The sequence below is a fragment of the Felis catus genome, chromosome B3 (assembly GCF_018350175.1).
Source record: "Felis catus isolate Fca126 chromosome B3, F.catus_Fca126_mat1.0, whole genome shotgun sequence".
In the NCBI taxonomy this organism is placed as follows: Eukaryota; Metazoa; Chordata; class Mammalia; order Carnivora; family Felidae; genus Felis; species Felis catus.
Window position 1 is genome coordinate 131826433 of NC_058373.1, and position 22935 is coordinate 131849367.

The 22935-nt window shown below is 40.3% G+C and overlaps 1 protein-coding gene across 9 annotated transcripts in view; it reads left to right on the forward strand.

The window, feature by feature from the left end:
- The window catches only part of SPATA7 (spermatogenesis associated 7), a 43132-nt gene extending 26375 nt beyond the window's left edge, over positions 1-16757 (forward strand). For 7 of the 9 annotated variants that reach the window (XM_045060344.1, XM_045060339.1, XM_045060340.1 and 4 more), the window contains 7 exons: positions 6273-6763; positions 7887-7953; positions 10372-10487; positions 11907-11960; positions 12735-12812; positions 15836-15893; positions 16140-16757. In XM_045060344.1, coding sequence (XP_044916279.1) covers positions 6273-6763; positions 7887-7953; positions 10372-10487; positions 11907-11960; positions 12735-12812; positions 15836-15893; positions 16140-16724 — 1449 coding nt within the window. In that variant the 3' untranslated portion in view covers positions 16725-16757. The remainder of the gene's footprint in view (positions 1-6272; positions 6764-7886; positions 7954-10371; positions 10488-11906; positions 11961-12734; positions 12813-15835; positions 15894-16139) is intronic. The other 2 variants (XM_003987902.5, XM_011283428.3) reach the window with 1 other exon arrangement.
- The last annotated feature ends 6178 nt before the right edge of the window (positions 16758-22935 follow it).

Sequence of the window (22935 nt, forward strand, 5' to 3'; positions counted from 1 at the left end):
GTAGCCACAGACACTATATAAATGAACAGGCACGGCTGTGTTCCAGTAAAACTTTATTAAGAAAGCAGCAGTGCAAGGGTGCCTGGGTGGCTCATTCAGTTGAGTGTGTGACCTCGTCTCAGGTCATGATCTCAAGGTTTGTGAATTTGAGCCCCACGCTGAGTGAGGCTTTCTGCTGTTAGCGAGAGCCCACCTCGGATCCTCTGCCTCCCTCTCTCTGCGCCCTTCCCCTGCTCTCTTGCACTCGCTCTCTCTCTTTCTCTCTCTCAGAAATAAATAAACATTAAAGATGAAGAAGAAGAAGAAAGACAGTAGGCCAGGGGTGCCTGGGTGGCTCAGTTGGTTAAGCACCCAACTCTTGATTTTAGCTTAGTCGTGATCTCACGTTGTGTGGGATCCAGCCGTGCGTTGGGCACTGTGCTGACAGCGTGGAAATGACTTGGGATTCTCTCTCTCTTTCCCTCTGCCCCTTTCTCTCTCTCTCTCTCTCAAAAAAAATAAACATTAAAAAAAAATCGAGCAGATTTGGCTGCAGGCTATAGCTTACTGACCCCTGCTATTGGTGTTCTGGGACACCCTTTAACATCTGATGGAGAATTTGTTTTTCCTTTCTCATGAATGCATGTTAATTTTATCAGATACTCTTTCTGCATTTTTTGAAAAGGTGATATTATTTTTCTTTTAAATGTGTTTATGTAGTGAATTACAGTCAAGTTTCTAGTGTTAAAACAACTTTGCATTCCTAGTATAAACATAGCCTTGTCGTGGTGCGATACCTTTTTTATACATAGTTGGTAGAGTTGCTAAGACTTTGTTTAGGATTTTAGCGTCTACCTCTGTTATCAATACTGACCTATAATTTTCCTTCTTCTCTACTCATGTCTATGTGCTATTTCCTCTTTTTCCATGCTGTAGAATAATTTATATGAATTTAGAATTATTTATTCCTTGAATTTGATGGAACTCAACATTAAAATTAACTGGGTGCCTAGAGTTTTCTTTTTGAGAAGATTTTTGACCACTATTTCAATGTTTTGAATCATTATAGAACTATTTTTTAATGTATTTATGTCAGAAGTTGTCCATTTCATCTAAATTTTCAAATTTTTGGCAGAGACTTGTTTAAATATAATCTCTTAATCTCTCCTGAATATGTATTATTTCCCCCTTTTATTCCTCATGTTGTTTGTTTGTGCCTTTATTTTCTCTCTGATTTTTCTCACCAGAGATTTGTCAGTTTTTAAAGTCTTTTTAAAAAGGGCATATTTTTTACTTCATTAATTTTCTCTGTTGTATTTTGTTTTCTATTTTATCAATGTTTGCTCTTACCTTTTCCCCTTTTGGTTTTCTTTGGGTTTATTTTGCATTACTTTTCCTACTTTTGCTTAGCTTATTCTCATCCTCACTTCTGGGACGGTATAAGCATATTTAAGATTATATGTTTTCCTCCACATGCTGCTTTAGCTGTATCCCACAAGTTTTGATATGGGGTATTTTTATTACAATGCAATTGAGAGTATTTTCCATTATTATTATTATTATTATTATTTTTTTTTTTTTTTGGGACAGAGAGAGACAGAGCATGAACGGGGGAGGGGCAGAGAGAGAGGGAGACACAGAATCGGAAACAGGATCCAGGCTCCGAGCCATCAGCCCAGAGCCTGATGCGGGGCTCGAACTCATGGACCGCAAGATCGTGACCTGGCTGAAGTCGGACGCTTAACCGACTGCGCCACCCAGGCGCCCCTCCATTATTTCTTTTTTAACCCAAGAGTCATTTAGAAGTATTTCTTAATATCTGTATGTATTTTTTCCCTAGTTTTTCCCTTTGTTCCAGATTTCTAGCCTAATCGTACTGTGGTCAGGGAACATCTATATGATACCCATTTCTTAAAATTTGTTGAGACATTTGTTTTATGGCCCAGTAGGGAAACAGATTTCTTAAAATGCACCGTGTCATTATGTGTTTGAAAAGAAAATATATTCCATAGTTGTTGCGTGCAGTATTTAATATACTCTGTATTCATTGGATTAAACTTCATATCTTTTATATATTTAAATCTTATTGATTTTTTGTCTTGTCTATCATTTATTAAGAGAAGTATTCCACATGATTATGTATTTAGCTATTTCTCTAAAACTTAGTACTACCAATTTTTGTTTTGTAGATTTTAAGTATATTCTATATATACAGATTAAGAGATGATATATTTTCTTGGTGAATCAAATCAAACCTATTATCACTGTGCTTTGAACTTCTTTATCTTAATATTTTTTGTATTAAAGTGTTTCCTTTTTTTTAAAAGATTTTTTTTTTAAGATTATTTATTTTGAGAGAGAGAGAGAGAGCAAGAGTGAGGGAGGGGCAGAGGGAGATCAAGAATCCCAATCAGGCCTGCACTGTTAGCAAGGAACCTGACACGGGGCTCGCTCTGAGAAACCATGAGATTATGACCTGAGTCGAAATCAAGAGTCCGCGCTTAACGGACTGAGCCACCCAGATGCCCCACAAGTTACTGTGAATTCCAAGTGGACAAAAACTATGTACAAACAACACAGAGCCTGCTTGGGATTCTCTCTCCCTCTTTTTCTGTCCCTCCCCTATACAAGCGCAAGTGCACTCTCTTTCTCTGAAAATAAATAAAAATTACAAAAAAAAAAAAAAAGAATTCACAGTAACTTGCAATTTGCAAACATTTTTTATAAGCCTTGACATTTAGACGAATTCAGATTCAAATTATTATTTTGGGTATACTATTTTAATAATTGGGCTTTATGGTTAATAGACACCTATCCTAGTTATAATCTGCATATCCTGAAAAGTTTGCTACAATTAAAAAGAACATGCTAACTTTAGCCTCTGAACATATTAGCCATTTATATATGTGAGATCATATAATCAAAAACCGTTTCTTCTAATTGTCCAGACACTCATACTGTTCTTTCTCTCACACTCTGACTCACACGCTGTCACCTCAGGAGCCTCCAGTGTGTTTCCAGTCTGTACCCTGTAACCCCACACAGTTATTCACCAGTCATTCACATCACTGGTACAGCACCTACTGTGTGCTGTTAGTATTAATTGAATATGTGAATGTGACCCATATTCCTAAATAAATCTAGGAAATTTTTTTAGAGAGAGAGAGCACAAGTGGGGGAGAGGGACAGAGGGAAAGGAAGGAGAGAGAGAGGGAGGGAGGGAGGGAAGGAGGGAATCTTAAGTAGGCTCCATGCTCAGTGGGCTTGATTCTACGACCCTGGGATCATGACCTGAGCCAAAATCAAGAGTCAGAGGCTCAACTGACTGAGCCACCCAGGCACCCCTGAAACATTTTTAAAGCAATATAAAACAATGAAAAACAAGAGCTATCAGTTTCTTTTTTAAACTAGAATTTGAAACTTTTTTGCAAAACAAATGTTAATCAGATTTTTAAATAATTTGTACCCATCCTATTCTGCAATTGAAATGATTCCTCGACTGTTTTAAAATCTGACAATTGCAAAATCTTTGTGTGCTGTTTCTTCTGACATCGTCCCTGAAAAAGATTTAGTACTCGGTTGTTCTGTGATTGTAAAAGTTGGGTACGTGTTCTTGACGTGAAAACATGATGAGTGTATAAGATGGGCAACGATTATCACTTTATATAAATTCTTAAATCACAGTTCACAACAAATCACATTGAACTGTAAAGCTGACTTAAGAAATGAAAGCAGTCAGATTACAACCAGAATTTTTGTTCTATTCACATATAATTGGTAAACCCTTCTCTGATTTTAGAACTTTACAGTTACCTGTTGTTCAGATTTTGGTGAATTTACCAGTGTGTTATTTATTTTCTGTGAAAATTATATCCATCCAAGCTTTCCAATATTCGTACCTACAGGAAACCGTTATATAATCTCAAAAAGCAGATTGGTACAATTGATTTCATACTATGTCCTACAGGTTTCCAAGGAAAGAAAAAGTGTAGGACGCAAGGTTGGAATTATGATACCTAAAAATAGAGAAGTTTCTTGCCTTCAGTCAGTTCAAAAGCAGTTTTTCCAGCCCATTTGAGACAGATGAGAGTATATTTCTGCCTTTAAAGACTTCCTTTGAGGGGGCACCTGGGTGGCTCAGTCGGTTGAGTGTCTGACCCTTGATTTCAGCTCAGGTCATGATCCCAGGGTTGTGGGATCGAGCCCTGCGTCAGGCTCCATGCTGAGTGTGGAGCCTGCTTAGGATTCTCCCTCCCCCTCCTCTCTCCCTCCCTCCGCCCCTCTCTTCTGCTTGTGTACACTCTCTCTATAATTAAAAAAAAAAAAATATGTAAAGACTTTCTTTGGTGTTTCGTTTTGTTTATTAAATAACCATTACTGATAAGAGTTTTCTTGCAAGCAGTCTAATGCTTTATGCATTTCTGCCGCCTCTAATCTCAGCTTGTACCGTTCCTCTAAGTATAAATAATTCCTGTGATTATTATTTAATAGCCCTGTAAGATTTTTCAGATAGTACTTAGAAATTTTTTCCCGGGAGCCAAACTCTTCTGGTATATAAGCTGCGAGTCTTGTTTGGGAGTGCTTTTTAAAACTAATATATTGAAATCATTAAAAAAGGACCCTAGTGACTCAGAATTTAATGCCAAAATATTTCCTTGCTTTGAGTAATTTTGCCTGGTATTTGAGATCAGGTTAGAAAGCACTTGGAAAGGAAATCGGTGACTTTGCCTTTAGTTACACTATTCAGTTATCTGCAGTTTTCTTACTTAGATGAATCAGTTCTTAGGTTAGCTGACTGGTTCACCATCAGGCAAAGAGTTAAAATCAGTTTAAAATTCCTCATGGTGTAAAAAATCTAAAATACGGGGACACCTGCCTGGCTCAGTCAGTACAGCATGCAACTCTTGATCTTGGGGTCATGAGTTCGAGCCCCACGTTGGGTGTAGAGTTTATTTTTTAAAAACCTGAAATATATAATTTTCAATTGAGTCTTTATAATAGATAATATGATGTCATCGTGGAGAGCATAAGCTCAGCCTGGGTTCAAATCTGTGAGACCCTGCACGGCCTCATTTTCTTCATCTCTGAAATCAAAGTAGTATTTGGGGCACCTGGGTGGCTCAGTCAGTTAAGCATCCGACTTCGGCTCAGGTCATGATCTCACGGTTTGTGAGTTCGAGCCCAGTGTCAGGCTCTGTGCTGACAGCTCGGAGCCTGGAGCCGGCTTCGGATTCTGTGTCTCCCTCTCTCTCTGACCCTCCCCTGCTCATGCTGTGTCTCTGTCTCAAAAATAAATAAACGTTTAAAAAAATTTTTTTTAAGTAGTATTTGTATTACCACCCAGAAGTTGATGTGAGGATGAAATGAGTTGTGCATGTAAATTAATTAGAACTATACCTTACACATCGTAAGCATAGTAACCCACTAGCAGCAGTGATAGAAGTTCTAATCGTTCTCTTTTATTCTACTCAATGGCAAGAACAGTACCTTGCACACAAGAAGCACTCAGCTATTCTCTTACTCGGCTTATTCATGTTTCTCTTGTTTTTCTCCCCGTGAGCTTGTAGGACAGATGTAACAGCTAAATCCTAGTCATTGTCACCTCAGAATCCGTGACTTCTATGTAACTTCCCCTCTACCTAATAAAGTGCCTCAAAGTTCTGTAATGCATACACAGGTGTCCATAAAGTCTGGAATCATAGACAGAGCTTCTTGGACATCCACCCTGTAAAAGAATAAAATATTATCTACGTTTTAAGATTTTCTGGATACCCTGTAGAAATGGTTCTTCCAAAAGTAAACCAAAAAGAAATGGAGCAGTCCAAAACGCCTTCCCTTTCGGCTCTCCCCACTTGTGAGGAGAAGTGGAGAGAAGTTCCTTTTCATTTCTTCAAAGCCTTCAAGTCTCAGGCGCCGCTGGCCCCGGAGATTGCCCTAAAGGCCTGATGGGAAGGGGGGTGCTGCCACCAGCAGTGGTTGAGAAGGGGATTGGTGCGCACAGGTGGTTTGGAAACCTTCAGATAAAGCTGAGATCTACCTGTAGATGTCAATGTACAAGTTCAAGACCAGATATAGGTAGATGTAAATAATTGCTTTTTTTTTAGTTTCAGAAAGAAAAATGACTGGTCTTACTTATGTTTAGAATTATATTATTATATATTAATAATTCAAAACCTTGAATAGAAGTTCTATCAATGCTAACACCTTCAGGAATGTATAGTTCTCTAGACCTCCTAAGGCAACCATTTTTGGGTATATAATCTGGAGAGATCCCCAGTTATGAGAATTTGTAGCAAACCAAATGTTTTCAGCCTTCAGGAGAACCACAAGATGAAGACGTGTTAATCGGAGAAGTGAATGGATTTCCATCCTTCACAAGGTCACCAGTAACTTCTTCAGAGAGACTGCAGTTGAATCTACCTAAATCTGATAAAGTCCTCACAAATGGTACTGAGAAGAACTCCGGTTCCTCCGTGTTCAACGTGGACTACACCCCCTCTGGGCCTAGGAAACCGTGCTCTGGAACTCCGTACGGCAGAGGGCCCAGGAGCACGCGCCCAAATACCCATCGGTTTCAGTTAGTTATTTCAAAAGCACCGAGTGGGGACCTTTTGGATAAACACTCTGAGCTCTTTTCCAACAGACAGTTGCCATTCACTCCACGCACTTTAAAAACAGAAGCAAAATCTTTCCTGTCACATTACCGATATTATACGCCTGCCAAAAGAAAAAAGGAGTTTACAGATCAGCGGATAGAAGCGGAAACCCAGACTGATTTAAGCAGGTATGGCCCATTCACAGCCAACAGTAAGTCCTTCAGGGTGTTGTAGAAATTAAATAGTAATAATATTCCTTACTTTATGTCATGTACCTACCATGCCCGACTGAAGGTCTGGGAGTTCCTTTTTGATTGGAATGAGATTAATGTCTTTTCCTTTTGCATGTGTCACTAGAACTGCCCAAGTCATTGTTGAAAAGTACCTATTAAACTTGTCAAGCTTTCCTTACAAACAGGAATGTTACATAGTTTAATTTATTGTTCCAAACATGGTATGTGCTTTTAAATATACTTTCAGAGAATCCTTAAAATATGTCATCAAGTAGCATTTGTGTAAATATGTCTATTGCTTCATTTTAAAAATGGCAAAACAGTGGGCTAGAGAGGGAAAGAGGACAGCTGATTCTCTGACTCTCCCTGGGTTCCCTTCCCTACAAATATTCAACTCCACTGTTACATAGGAGCAACTCCCCAGGAATAATTCAGGCAATTGGGGTAACTTCTGGAAATTCCATAGATTTTGCCTCAATAATGTTTTCATATATGATAGTGCCTGGCATATAATGAATATTCAGTAAAAGTTTGCCAAATGATTGAAGAAACAAACAAATCTTATAAAGTATTTAGTGTTAGCTGACTTGTGATGGTTTTTCCTGGTGCTATATAAAGAGCTATTTACCTCATCCTAAGTATTAGTTAATTTTAGAAAGCAAAAAACAATTTAGCTCTAGTATTCTTTTCTCTAGGTACAGATAAGAGGTACAGAAATATCAGATGAGTCTGCGTACGTTTAATCCCAAGGATTAAAGAGTGGAGGGGAATGAGGAAAGCAAGCATATCATATCCTTTTCTGATTGTATTTATGACCACTTTGGAGGATAATAGTTCCCATGTCCCTGGTCCCATTCTATCCAGCTGAAATCTAGCTGCTACTGAAAAAAAGGAAAAGGAAGCTGTGTAATCCAAACCATATCTGTTTCCTGATTATATAATCAGAAATTACACATTTTATAAGAATAGATGGATTTCATCTCTTAGTTTGAGGGGTTTTTAAGACAGTAAACTTGTTATCATACCACGGTATTTGTATTTTGAAAGCTTGACAACTATTCCTTTTAAAATATTACAGCTTTAAATCTGATTTTGAGGCATTTGAGACCAAGAACTTCACAGATTCAGAAAAGAACATAAAGCAGGTAATAAAAATGAGATCTCTCTGTGTGCTGCATTGGAATTACAGCCACTTTCACTTAATAGGATATGTATAGCTATTTGGACTTCAAGAATCTCTCAGTGACACTTCTCGCATATGATGTCACCAGCATGGAGAAAGACTACCTATTTACAAAGGCCTGTTGCTCCTTTTGAGCGGCCAGATGGATCCTGCCCCGTCTGAGAAGTCATTTGTTGTTAGCATCTTTTCTAGATGGTTGATTGGCCTGCTAGATAGAGGAATGGGTGAATAAAATACCTTAAATGTTGCTTCAAAGATGCAGATTTGGATACTAAAGGAACCAGAAGAGCTGTATAGAAGTCATTTTAATTTCTATGCCTGTAATTTTTCTTTTGAAGAATTGCCACTGATTATATTATTGGAAATTACACATTTTATGAGAATAGGTGGATATCACCCCTTACATTTGCTTTTACTTTTTTCTGGACCATAGGCTCTGTTTTACACTGTGTACGTTTTGAGTGTTCAGCAGTCATTTCTTTTATTTTCTTAAGCATGTTTATTTATTTTGAGAGAGAAAATGTGAACACAAGCTGGGGAGGGGCAAGAGAGAGAGGAGAAAGAGAGAATCCCAAGTAGGCTCTTCATTGTCAGCACAGAGCCCAACGCAGGGCTTGAACCCACGAACCACAAGACCATGACCTGTGCCGAAATCAAGAATCTGACCCTTAACCAACTGAGACACCCGGGCGACCCAGCAGTCATTTCTTTTAAAATATTACAGCTTTAAGTCTGATTTTCACATAAACTGATTGTTTTTATTTTTTATTTTGGGAGTGTTAATCATACACTTGTATCCTAATTTATATTTGTTTGCAAAAACAGTTTGTCTATTAAAATGTCAAACACAGACTCGAAAATAAGAGAATAAAATATAGGGGTGCCTGGGTGGCTCAGTTGGTTAAGCATCCAACTTCAGTTCAGGTCATGATCTCACAGTTCGTGAGTTTGAGCCCCATGTCAGGCTCTGCACTGACAGTGCAGAGTCTGCTTGGGATTCTGTCTCTCTGCCTCTCTCTCTCTCAAAATAAATAAATGAACTTAAAAAAAAAAAGAATAAAATATAATCATACTGAACTTCCATCTTCCCTTCTGAATACGAATTGTAGGTTTCCATGTCAGCCATTAATACCTGTTTGACATGGGCCCTGCCACTCAGAGCCTGAGGGCAAATCCCTTATCCTCTGAGAGCAGAGTTTTGCATCAAGAGAAACTGTATTTACTGTGCAGGGTCACTTATCAAGGAATAATTGATATAGGTAAAGTGCCTTGCCCGAGAAGGGGTCAGTAGAGGAGGACTGTGACTAGCTTGAGATTTAGGAAGAAAGTTAGCTCAGTAGGTAGCTAAATAAATGAAGTAAGTCCATTTTCATGACGTTGTGCTCCAAATGCTTGTCCATCCATAACCTGGTAAGGAAATGGTGTGTCCCGTTACTCCATAATCCTTGCCCCCAGCGGTCTGCTTGAAGGTCATGAGGGTCAGACCAAATTCTAGCAGCACTGTGCATGAATGAGCACCGTAAAGACTCATCTAATACTGCAAGGAAATGCTTGCCACGGATGCAGCTCGTAGTAAGGGTTCTATAAAAATAAGCTGCCGATATTTGTGTGTGTTAATAGTATCGACGGAACCACCAGAACTACCACTGCTTCTCCGTAGTTGATACATGGACATTTGACACGAATGAGCTGTTTGAATTTGTTATAATGGGATATTTTTTCTCAGGTTTACTTAAAACTTGCACATTTGCTTCATTTTTCTCTTTGCATGTTTATTTGTGGTAATTCTTTAACAGATTTAAAATATCCCTCATTAAGACTCTAGAATATAGAGAACAACCTGAGGGTAGATGGAGGGAGGTGGGTAGGGGTTGGACTAGATGGGTGATGGGCACTAAGGAGGGCACTTGTTGGGATGAGCACTGGGTGTTGTATGTAAGTGATGAATCATTAAATTCTCCTGAAATCATTATTACACTATATGTTAACTAACTTGGATTTAAATAAAATTTAAAAATTAAAAAAATATATATCCCTCATTAAAATGTAAGAAATAAGCAGTTGTCTTACCTTACTTTAAATAAACTTAAGAAAGAAGTCTTAATTGGGTAGAAAATGTATTCTAAAAACATCCTTTGTTATAATATAGCAGTCACTTTTATTTACTGGATGTCTCCACTTTGTTTCCTTGACTTTTTTTTTTTTTTTTTTAAGTTGATTTTGAGAGAGAGAGCGTGAACGGGGAAGGGGCACAAAGAGAGGGAGAGAGAGAATCCCAGGCGCCCCTCCTTGACTTTTTTGAAGTTTGCTGTTTTGCTTTATTTCTGCTTTCATAATGTATTCTTGAAGCAAAATAAAGACCGATTCTTCTCATTCCCAGGCATCTAATTGTATGACATATGATACCAAAGGAAAAATAACTCCTTTACCCTTACAAGGGCATGACTTACCATGGGATGAGATTAAAGGTGGAACTTTCCAGTGTTCCTCACCAAGGTAAACAATTTACAGAAGTCATTTCAACTGTAGATTTAACTGCTTTCCTGTGTAACAGACATCCGATATTTGCAACATAAGTACTATTTTAATTACGTGAACTCTAATCTATTTTGGTGTTATACAATTCAGTAGCAGTGTTAGTTTTACTAACACTTTTACAAAGTAGGTACTCAGTAAAAGTGTAAATGAACTTGTTTTGCTAATTCATTAATGAAAAAAGCGGGGGCACTGGCTTGTTTTATATGCCACTGCTCTTCGTAGGAAAAAGGATTTTTTCCTCAAGGCAAATCCTCTAGCAGTGATGCTAACCAGTTTACATGGCAGAAATAATACTGAAGAACCTCACAATCTGAGGACTCCTAATTCATGATTGTGAATATTCACCAAGTGCTGGGGTTTTATCTGTCCCTGCTATGTACTGGGCACTGTTTTTCAGACTACCCATCGTATTTCGTAATCACGGAATACAGCACCTAAACAAAAATGATGGCTTAGCAAAAATGCCTTTGATAGTTTCAGCTGTCAAATGCATTTCCAGAGTCAGAGATTATATATGAGATGAAGAAGGTGGAAGTAAAAAAGGGCTAGAGATTAAAAAGAGGCAAGAATGAGGTGTCATACAGCCGACCAGAAGGCAAGCCCTTGTGATCCCTCAGAGCCCAGGCCCTTCCCCCAGGGAGATGGTGCCTGCAAGGCTGTGGGCAGTTCACCGCTGACCTTCATGATGCCTCAGTGCTCAGAAGATTTATAAGCTAACTCTTAAGCGTCTCTGCAATGAACATAAAGAATGCCCTAAAGAAAGGAATATTTATCTTTTCTAGTAGTTTCTATCTAAAAAGTAAAATATTTTAATTAAGCATACCTAAATAAAAAGCTTGGAATTAACTAATGATGATATAACTAAATAATGACAAAATTTAGTATAATAATCAGCTTAAAAAACAGTCTTTCATAGGGAAATATCTGTCTCCAGCATTATTTACATGTTAACTGTAGTCAAAGTAAAATTATGTATCCTAGATAAGTGCTGTAGTCCAGTTTTAAAAAGGATTGTGAATTTGTAGTTCCCAAGACTAGTTCAGAATATCTCTGCTACTTACTAACAACATGACTAGTTCAGAATATCTCTGCTACTTACTAACAACATGACTAGTTCAGAATATCTCTGCTACTTACTAACAACATGACTTCGGTAAGTTACCCAACCTTTCTGCCCCCTGGTGAACTCATCAGTCAGTGGGAAGATAATACCGACCCCATATACCAAACAGGGCTGTTCTGAAGATGAGATCGTATCACGGATATGAAAGTACTTTAAAAATTCTACAATCTATTATTACTGATATATAATATTACTGAATACTTACTGCATGCCAATCATTGTTTTGTTCAAATGTTGTCATTTTCTGTTTCCAGAGCAGTATGTCAGTATTCTTTGCAGTTTCCTCCAGAGAGAAAACTCCACTCTGAGTAAGATCTTTTTGACCTCTTCGTTGTGCCTAGGGAAAATCAAGAATTAAGAATCATGGGGCACCTGGGTGGTTCAGTCAGTTAAGAGATCTACTCTTGGTTTTGGCTCAGGTCGTGATCTCCCACTTCATGGGATCGAGCCCCACGTCGGGCTCTGGGCTGGCAGTGCAGAGCCTGCTTGGGATTCTTTCTCTCTCTGCTCCTCCCCTACTCGCACTGTCTCGGTCTCTCTCAAAATAAATAAATAAACAAAAAAGAGAATCACACAAACCATTATTAAATCAGTCAGGACTGAATGCTAATTTTTCTTACAATTCACTCCCCCTCTCTCTCTGCCCCTTCCCTGCTTATGCTGTATCTCTCTCTCAAAAAAAAAAAAAAAAAAAAAAAATATATATATATATATATATATATGATGGGGCCCCTGGGTGGCTCCTTCACTTAAGCATCCAACTTCGGCTCAGGTCATGATCTCACAGTTTGTGAGTTCGAGCCCTGCCCGCATCAGGCTCTGTGCTGACAGCTTCAAGCCTGGAGCCTGCTTCAGATTCTGTGTCTCCCTCTCTCTCTGCCTCTCTCTCAAAAATAAACATTAAAAAAAAAAAAAATAGAAGATAGACATAGTTTGTTTTATATTATTCCTGTTAGTAATATGAGATAGCAGTACATTTGTCATAGCAGAGATAGATGTTCCTAATTAAGTACTCATATTTCCTGTAGTTTTCAGAGTAAGTAGGAAATAATTATATGCTGTGTACTGCTTTGTCTTCACAGTGAGGAAGAACTGTTGTATCTGAGTTTCATTGAAGATGTAACAGATGAAATTCTGAAACTTGGTTTATTTTCAAACAGGTTAGATTTTTTAATTATGGCGGTCGAACAGTACATTAAATACTCTTCTTTATGAGGTTAATTTTTTTTAAGTTATTTCCCCATCCTAGGAAATGAAAAATTATAGTGCTTTCTTGGGGGGACATAATCTTATAACTGGTAGCAAATTGTCAAGAATGTTTAATTCACACTATATGAGGCAAGTTCACAGTTTGGGGAGTTACAGGAGAGAACAGAGGTTTTACTCATTTAAATACGGTTGTATCTCTTAGACGCAGAGAGCAGCTTGGCGGTTGCCAGGGTGGGGGCGGGCAAAATGGGTAAAGGTGGTCAAAGGTACAACTCCCAGTTATAACATAAATAAGTCATGGGGATATAATACATGTACAGGGCGGTGGGTATAGTTAATAGCACTGTGTTGCATATTTGAAAGCTGCTGAGAGAATAAATCTTAAAAGTTCTCATCACAAGGAAAAAATTCTGTAACGGTGTGGTAATGGATGTTCACTAGACTTATTTGGGTGATCATTTTACAATACATACAAATATGGAATCATTATGTTGTACACCTGACACCAATATAATGTATGTCAGTTATACTTCAATTTAAAAAATCTATCACAAAAAAAAGAAAAAGAAGAAAAATGATATCCTTATTTGAAAGAAAGACGTAAAACTGTCTTTATTCACAGACAACATTGTCATCCATGTAAAAATCCCATAGAGTCTACATAAAAACAAAAATTACTATTTTATATCTCTTAGTTATATAGACTAGTGAACTGAATTTTTGCTTCTTATTTGCAAAGATCCATTACCTCATTTTACTATTTGAAACTTGTCACAAGAATCCAAACCAAGCATTTTTGTTAACAACTGTTACTAGTAAAGTGAGCACAAATTAAAGGCTAGGTTGACACACTGTAAGTGAAATGGAAGTTTGCAAAACCAGATTCGATATTGCACATCTTAAGGAAACTGTGTGATCCTGGGTCAGCTTGAACATTTATTCATCTAAAGTTCACTGGGCAGTGAGGTGCACTTTATGTTGCATATCTTAGAATTCCATGTTGTGTACATGCTTTCTCTGTTGTATTATGTCAAGTACAACATTTCTAATGAATTATTTCTATTCTTATGTGAAGTTTTTTTTTAATTAAAGCAAACATTTTTTATTGCTATAAAAAGATATACCAAAAAGAGCTAAGTTTTTTTTTTTTAATATAGTATTCTATTTACTTCTTTCATTTAAAAAAAGTCGTTAACGGGGGTCACCCAGGTGGCTCAGCTGATTAAGCATCCAACTGTTGATTTTAGCTCAGGACCTGATCTTGTGGTTCATGGGATCGAGCCCTGTGTCAGGCTCCATGCTGTCAGCTCAGGATTCTCTCTCTTTCTGCTCCTCTTCCCACTCACACGCATTCTGTCTCTCTGTCTCAAAATAAATAAATTTAAAAAAAATTTTTTTAAGTGGTTAAAAATGTTTTCAGGGGGCGCCTGGGTGGCTCAGTCGGTTGAGTGTCCAACTCTTAATCTCAGCTGGGGCCATGATCTAGCGATTTGTGGGATCGAGCCCCCCATTGGACTCTGCCCTAACACCATGGAGCCTGCTTGGGATTCATCCTCTCTCTCTCTCTCTCTCTCTCTCTCCCTCTCTCTCTCTCTCTTTCTCTCTCTCTGCCCCTCCCCCACTTGTACTCCTTCTCTCTCTCAAAATAAATGAACTTTAAAAAAAATGAAGTGAATTTATTGATACAGAAGGATGTTCAAAATATAAAGTTGATTAGAAAAACAAAATTGATACCCAAACAGTATGTATTGTTTGTAAAGGGTAGAATATGGATTCCTTGGGCTTTTTAAAAATGGCTAAGTAATTCAGAACTACTAAATCTAAGATTAGCTAATTTCATTGATAATAAAAAATGGCAACAAATGAGTTTTCAGCAAAGGTATAGATACATTCATATGATAAGCACCACAAGTGTGGTATAGTTGCGAGAAGAATTTCTCTGGAGCCAGACACATCTGGGTTAAATTCTCTTAATGGTTTTGGACCTTAGGAGAGAGGAAGTTATCATCTTAGATTATTTTCTCATCTTTAAAATGATCTTTACAATACCTTTCTCCCAATATTGGTCATGATTGGGGGTATAATGATTATGTGTCTAGCACAAATGTCTAGCCCTTAGTGGTACTTAATAAGTAATAGCTTTTAGGTTATTATGTGGATTTACCATCAGTGGAATTTTTTTCAAGTATAATTTAGGAAGCATTATAAAATAATTCCATGTAAGAGAATTTTCTTTAGGGTTTGGTTTGGGGGGGTTGTGGATGTGAGACACAAGGGGAGGAAAGGCATCTGTTGTGTGCATACGTGGGTGAGAGAAAAAAGAAAAAAGTTTTTGTTTTGTGGCGAGGGCAGAGGGAAGGGAACTGTTGGACCTCATTTAAAATATTCACAGAATAAGCCATACAGAGAAAGACAGATACTATATGGTTTCACTCTTATATGGATCCTGAGAAACTTAACAGGAACCCATGGGGGAGGGGAAGGAAAAAAAAAAAAAGGTTAGAGTGGGAGAGAGCCAAAGCATAGGAGACTCTTAAAAACTGAGAACAAACTGAGGGCTGATGGGGGGGTAGGAGGGAGGGGAGGGTGGGTGATGGGTATTGAGGAGGGCACCTTTTGGGGTGAGCACTGGGTGTTGTATGGAAACCAATTTGACAATAAACTTCATATATTGAAAAACAAATAAATAAATAAATAAAACACAAAAAATAAAATAAAATAAAATATTCACAGAAGTATAAGTGGTATATACTCTTTCAGAAACAATGGTGTCTGTAATATAACTTAAGACCCATACTAGCTCCCAAATCAGAGAACTTGACAGAACAGGGAAGGATTAGTGTTTAGTTTTGCAAAGAAAAAGAATAATCTGAAAAATATTTTCCAACCTTTAGCAGTTTTGTTATTGCATGACCATTTTGTATTTGGTTGATTTTATGATTTTGAGACATTAACATTTCTATTTATCTTTCAGGTTTTTAGAACGACTATTTGAGCGACACATAAAACAAAATAAACATCATTTGGAGGAGGTTTGTCTTTCTTCAGACATTCATTAGAAAAATTCTAATATAGAAAGAATTTTGAAGTTTTTCCATAGCCTCAAAGAATGTATTAAAAACAAGAGCGGTTTTGCCCTTGTACCTTTTGTGTGCGTGGCGGGGGCGGGGAGCGTGCGTGAAGTAAGTATTAATCCTGCTGAGATTAACAGCACTGCCCACAAAAGTAGTTCAGTGTGACTAGCTCAGCTAATGTCATTATTCTTGTCTTAATCCTAGGGAAAAATGCGCCACCTGCTGCGTATCCTGAAGGTGGACTTAGGCTGCACATCCAAGGAAAACTTAGTAAAGCTGGATGATGTCGATATGCTGAATTTACTCGGTTTTGAACAGGCTGAGGACTCAGAAGAAAATGATCATAAAAGTAACCACGATGCCACAATTCAACAGGAGCGTCAGCAATACCAAAAAGCTTTGGATATGTTACTATCCGTACCGAAGGGTGAGAACGAGAAACTCTCCTCACCGGATGAATTTTTCCTGCCCGTCTACAAATCGAAGTATTCAGAAGGGGTTATAATTCAACAAGTGAATGATGAAGCAAATCCCGGACCTTCAATTTCGGATGAAAAAAATTCAAGTGTCTCAGACAGTTTAACAGACCAAGAAACCTCTGTGAATGTCATTGAAGGCGACAGTGACACTGAAAAGGTGGAGACCTCGAATGAATTATGTTGTCTGAGCCCCGAACTCTCCCCGTCCCTTCAACTTCACGGTGTCCAAGGTGACAACAGTCGTGACATGGAAGGACCAACTCTTAAAATCATGGAAATGAGCATTGAGGATTGCCCTTTGGATATTTGATCTTCATTAATAAATATCCCAAATGACCAATCATCCAGTGTTCCTTTTCTCCCATTTTTTTCTCTTTTATATATTAAGATTTCTGTATTTGCTTTCTATGCTCCATAATAAATTACCATAAATTTAGCAGCATCAAACTACACACACGTATTATTTATCCCACAATGGGTGTGGATCAAGAGTCTACACAACCTAGACGTGCCTGCTCTGGGTCTCTCAAGGCTATAATTCAGGCGTCAGTTGGGCCTGTGGGCTAATTTGGAGGCTTGACTGGGGCGAGAATCTGCTTCAGACTCCTTTCAGTTGTTGGCAGAATTCCTTCCCCTTTGGCCATCAGCTGCCCTCAGCTTCTAGAAGCTGTCCACCGTTCCCTCCCACTCGGCCCCCTCTGCAGGCAGCTCACAACGTGGCTGCTTGCTTCTTTAAGGCTAACGGGAGAGAGACTGCTAGTGAGATAGAGTCCCATATCAACGATGCAACCACAGGAATGACCTGCCATCATTAGAAGGAAGTCATAGGTGCTGCCCACACTTGAGGGGTGCAGATATTATACACGGCTATGGAAGGTGAGAATCACTGTGGTCTCCCTAGGATCTGTTGGCCCCAATTTCTAAAGTTGCTTTTCGGGGGAGCGTGTTTCACCCAGACCTAAGTGATTTTGTATGCAGTGGGAAATGGTTTATGATCTGCACGGATCTCGAAACATTAAGCCTGGTCTCTAATCTCTTTAATTTCTTCTTTGTCACTTTCTTGCAGTATCTAAAGCTTCAAGGACTTTCTGGTTATCAGTGAACTAGAACAGTGTGTCATCTATGTGAAAAAGTGTCCCTTCTTACGAGGGCAAACATTCTATCAACCTAGTCTGATACTCTCGCTTTTGTACCCACAAGTGGGGATCTTGGCTATTAAGATCTGCCTCAGAAGACTTACCTCTATTCATGTCTTTTCAGCCACTTACAATAATGTAACTGAATAATGATAACCCAGATGTTCTTTTCTTTCTTTCTTTTTTTTTTTTTTTTTTTTTTTTTTTTTTTTACGTTTATTCAGTTTTGAGAGACAGAGCACACGCGCAGGAGGAGCAGAGAGGGAGACAGAATCCGAAGCAGGCTCCAGCCATGGAGCTGTCAGCGCAGAGCCCGAAGCAGGGCTCAAACCCACGAACCGTGAGATCGTGACCTGAATCGAAGTTGGCCCCTTAACCAACCGAGCCACTCAGGCGCCCCAATCGCCCAGATGTTCTAAAAACTTAGCACCGGCCTCTAAGCATCCTGGTCTTTAACTCGGGCTTTTATCATCCCCTGTCCAGACCAGTGTTTCCACAAAGGTAGTGCACACCACTGAGGTATTCGAGCTGATTTCTGGTGCCACGTGGGTGACAGGTCTGTCTCGCTCCTGGGAAGCTGTCACCGCTGTGTTCACGATTCAGGCTCAGGGACAAGCTGCAAAGTGCAACACGGTGGGGCTGAGCACCCAACCCACTCCCCCCTAGTGTCTTATGCCCGAGTCACCCCCGGGCTGCAGCCCTTCCTCAGCCACACCTTCCCCTCAGCTCCCACCTGTGCAGTTCTTCCCCTTAACCTTCTGAGCGACGCCTCCCTTTCCCATCCCACAGTCCTCTTCGACCTCCTGAAATATCCTCAACCTCAACCCTAGGCTTGGCTCCCAGCCTGGGCCTCCCCATCAGTCATCTCCCCCCCCCCCTCCATTCTTGGGCACCATCCCTCTCTCGGCCTCCAGGGCTCCTTTCTTCAGTCCCAGCCTCTCCGCCACAAACCCCTTACCCCACGACCCAGGCAGCTGCCTCAGACTCGCGGCCCCGCCTCAAGTCCTCCCTTTGCTGCAGCTGCCGTCCTGCTGGTGCTCCACTTTGGGAGCTTGGGCCCGGCCCTGTCGCTACCTGCCTGCTTTGCCAGATCTGCTCTTCTCCGCCAAGTCTGGGCACAGCTTTTTGTCTCTAGGACCATCACCCATCCTAATTTTTGTACTTTTTAGGGTGTTTTGTTATCGTAGTCCTCGGGTTTCCCTTTAAAATTCAAGTGTAGAGGGGCGCCTGGGTGGCTCAGTGGGTTAAGCACCTGACTCTTGACCTCAGCTCAGGTTCGAGCTCAGGGTCGTGAGTTCAAGCCCTGCGTTGGGCTCTGTGCTGCACATGGGGCCCACTTGAATGACACTAAAATAAAATGCAGGTTGAGAAAGATTTGTTGGTTTAAAGAAATATCAAGAATGGTTCTTGGATATGGTAAAAGTCGTGCAAAGGTGAGAAGTGAATGTTAAGTTTGGGAAACACTGGCTTAACATCCTTGGCTCTGCCTCCTCCCGCAGTCCATCCTCCTCTCTGCTCGCAGAGGCTCGATGGGTGAGCCTTTCGACACAGACTGCCTGGGGTTTGATCCTTGGGAGCTGTGACCAGAACCCAGGGCGGCCTCGGTGGTTGACCGCGGTGAACTTCCAGGGCCTTCGCTGCAAGGCTGTAAGAACTAAATAGGTCGTGTGAGAAATATTCAGTCGCTGTGACCCTAAAACAGACCATGTCACCACTCCCTTCAACAACAAAAACCTTTGAGAGTTTCCTCTTGCCGACAAGATAAAGCCCAGGTCCCTTTGCATTTTTTACAAAGTTATGTCTGCCTTCCCAGCTCATCCCTTGCCATCGTCCACCAAGTATCCTAAGTGTCTAGAACATCAAATGACTTGTTCTTTATTGCAAAGCTTCTCTCTCTCTCTCTCTCTCTCTCTCTCCCCCCTGCCTCCCTCCCTCTCCCACCCTTTGTTCTCACTACCTGCTCTGCATGCCATTTCCCCTGTGCTGCTCTCTTGGGCCTTCCCTGACAGTCCAGATTGTAACACAGGGAGACCCTGCCTGATTTCCCCATTTGTCCCACCCGCTGTGGGATCCGGGCTGTCTCAGATCTATAGCGGGAATTGTCATGCTGTTTATGTGCCCAGTTTCTCTTCCATCTAGACTGTGGACTTCTCAAGACGAGGGACTTACTTCTCTTTGGATCCCAGGTCTTTGTCTCCGCTTGAGAATGAATGTATTTGTTCATGGAGGGAGACAGTTGGAGCTAGAGGACAGGGTTGGCCACAGGTGAGAACAGGACAGAACTTTCCTCTCTCCTCTTTACCCTCAGAAAGTGTCAATTCCCCATGGAAGGGAGAATGTAGCAAATTGCTAAATTACAAGAAGATTTCCTCATTTGCTCACATTTTAGATGGTATAAAATGTAAACTAGCATCTTCCCTTTAAAAACTCACATTTCTCACCCCCCAGTGAAGCCACTCAGAAAAGACTCGGAGCAGCTTTTATGGGGCAAGACTATGATTTGCCAAGTGGATCAATCAGCTGCCAGTGACTTAATTTACCCTGGGCCCTGGTTTAAGAGTTTGGACTAGATGAGACAAAGGTTTTAGTTTTAATATGCCCAAGTTAGCCTTGGCTTAATTCTTCAGGGCTTTAGAAATTATAATTGAAAGAATATCTTGGGGGCGCCTGGGTGGCTCGGTTGGTTAAGCGCCCAACTCTTGATCTCAGTTCAGGTCACAATCTCGTGGTTTGTGAGTTTGAGCCCCACACCGGGCTCTGAGCTGATGGTGCAGACCCTGCTGGGGATTGTGTCTCCTGTCTGCCTCTCTGCTCTATCAAAATAAATAAACATTTAAAATTTTTTAATTAAAAAAAAGCCACCTAAGATCTAAAAGCAGTGGTAACTGTTGACCCTTCCTTCACGTGCTAATATGGATGGCCCTGGACAGCAGTCCCCTGGACACAGGACACCGCCTAATAAGTTGCTTTTCCCAGATGTTTTAAAAGCAGCAGATTCAGCTAATGATGACATAGCCCCAAAGAACTAATCCGCGTTTAATTTTCGGCCAGGAAGAAGATACTTTCGAGATGACATAAGTAAAGGTTTGCTCCAAAGCCAACCTTTTGCCTCAGGAATTCTGTCTTGCACCAACATTCAAGTTAGGAGGCGAAAACACCCAGCCCTTCCGGTGGATTCCATATCCACCTAGTTCTTTCAAGAGTCTACAATCGGTGAGCTGATTTCCCCCCGAGAGGAAGAATGTACTGTTGTGCTCATTTTCTTTTGCTGCTGTAACGAGTCACCACAAACTTAGTGGCTTAAAGAAAGCTTTATCATCTTACAGTTCTGGAAGCCAGAAGTCCAGCAAACTGCTGCCGGGGCTGACCTCTTCTTGCAGGCTGTAGGGGAGACTGTCGCCTTGCTTCTTCCAGCTTCCAGAGGCCGCCCACCCCTCCTCCACTTGCAACCCCTTCCCGCATCTTGCAGACCAGCTGCGTGGCATCTTCAACCCTCCCGCACCCTCCTCTGCTTCTGTCACCACATCTCACACTGTGGCTCTCCTGCCTCCCGCTTAGTCCCTCGTGGCTAGTTTGGGCCCACCCAGATGACCCGTCTCCCCATCTCAAGGACCTTAACCACATCTGTAAAGTCTCTTTTGCCACGGAGGGTGCCGTTCCTGTTTGCCTGGATAAGGAATACCGACCTGAGGGGCTGTGGACCACCTGAGGCTTTTTAAAGCCCTGAAGGGGGCGGTTTTCACCCTTTGATGTACATCAGAATCACCTGGAGAATTTGGGCCCCATCTCCCTACCTTCGGGTTCGGAATTTTCGGACCTGGCATGACCTTTGAGAATTTGAATTTCTAGTAAGTTTCCAGCACTGCTGTTGCTGGTCTAGGGAAAAAAAAAAAAAACCCCACTAACAAATGCGGTGGACATTTGACAAATAACATCAAGTTCCACTACAGGGGAGCTCTGTCAACCTGCTGGGAAGTGGATATCATTGGGAGGCACGTCAACAAATTTTTTTTTTTTAACGTTTATTTATTTTTTGAGAGACAGAGACAGAACATTAGCAGGGGAGGGGCAGAGAGAGAGGGAGTCACAGATTCCAAAGCAGGATCCAGGCTCCGAGCTGTCAGCACAGACCCCGATGCGGGGCTTGAACTCACGAGCCACGAGATCATGATCTGAGTCGACGTCAGACACTTAACCGACTGAGCCACCCAGGTGGCCCAACAAATGTTTATTCTTCAAGTATATTAATTGTTCCATAAATGCCCTGGTTAGTGAAGCTGGCTATTTGGCAAGATGCATTGTAAACATTTTTATGTATTTTTTTAAAGAGAGCATGAGCAGGGCTGAGGGGCATAGGGGGAGAGAGAGAGAAGGAAAGAGTGAGAGAGCAAGAGAGCAAGAGCGACAGAGAACCTTAAACAGGCTCCACATTCAGTGCGGGTGACCCTGGGAACATGACCCTCAGCTGAAATCAAGAGTCAGACGCTCAACCCACCGAGCCACCCGGGTGCCCCAGCAAGATGCATTCTGTCTCCTAAGTGTTCCATTACTGCGGAGATAGGTGATGACAGACTGGCATCTACTCCCAGAAACGTCTAAGGTTTGGTACCTTATTTGAAATAACCCAATGGGGAAATGGGACTAATTATGTGCCTCTATGCAATAAGATCTAAAGTGAAAAAAACTCCAGCAAAATAGCCTTAATTGTACTAATATAATCACACGTGAGTTATATCTTCAATATTTATTTTTATGGCAAAAACACACTAATACATTCATTTCACATATATTACAGTCATCCAAACTTTTTGCCCATTAAATGTACACAATTTTACAAACCAATGAGTTTAGAAGAATTAAGCTCTTCTGATTATACATTTTTACATTATTGATCTTCAGACAGCACTTAAAATTGCTTTTTAAACCAGAAAACAATACTAGGCAACTCTTTATACTCACATGTCAGAAAGGTGCAATTTCCCAGTGCATTGCTTGAATTAGAGGGCAACTTTCTAAGAAAATGTTGCTTCATATAAATTTCCTCCAAATTTTGGATTTATTAGGTCTGGTAAGCCATATTAACGTCTGTTGGAATTTTTACTTAAATAGACGTGTTATCTAGATGTTTATTTTTAAACTATGCTCTGCTAAATTTACTATGGGTAGGGTTTGGATTGCTTCCGTTTTTAACCAGATCATACAACTCAGAAATATACAACAAATTTCTGGCTTGTTACAGTGTATTTCTTCATCTGAGCCAAACAGCATCTTTATAATTCAGAATATTTCCTTCAATTAAGCACAATAGAATTAAACACGGGCATTTTCATAGGAAAATATTTAACATTTGCCTGATAAAAATCTGTTTTATATCATAAATGTAAA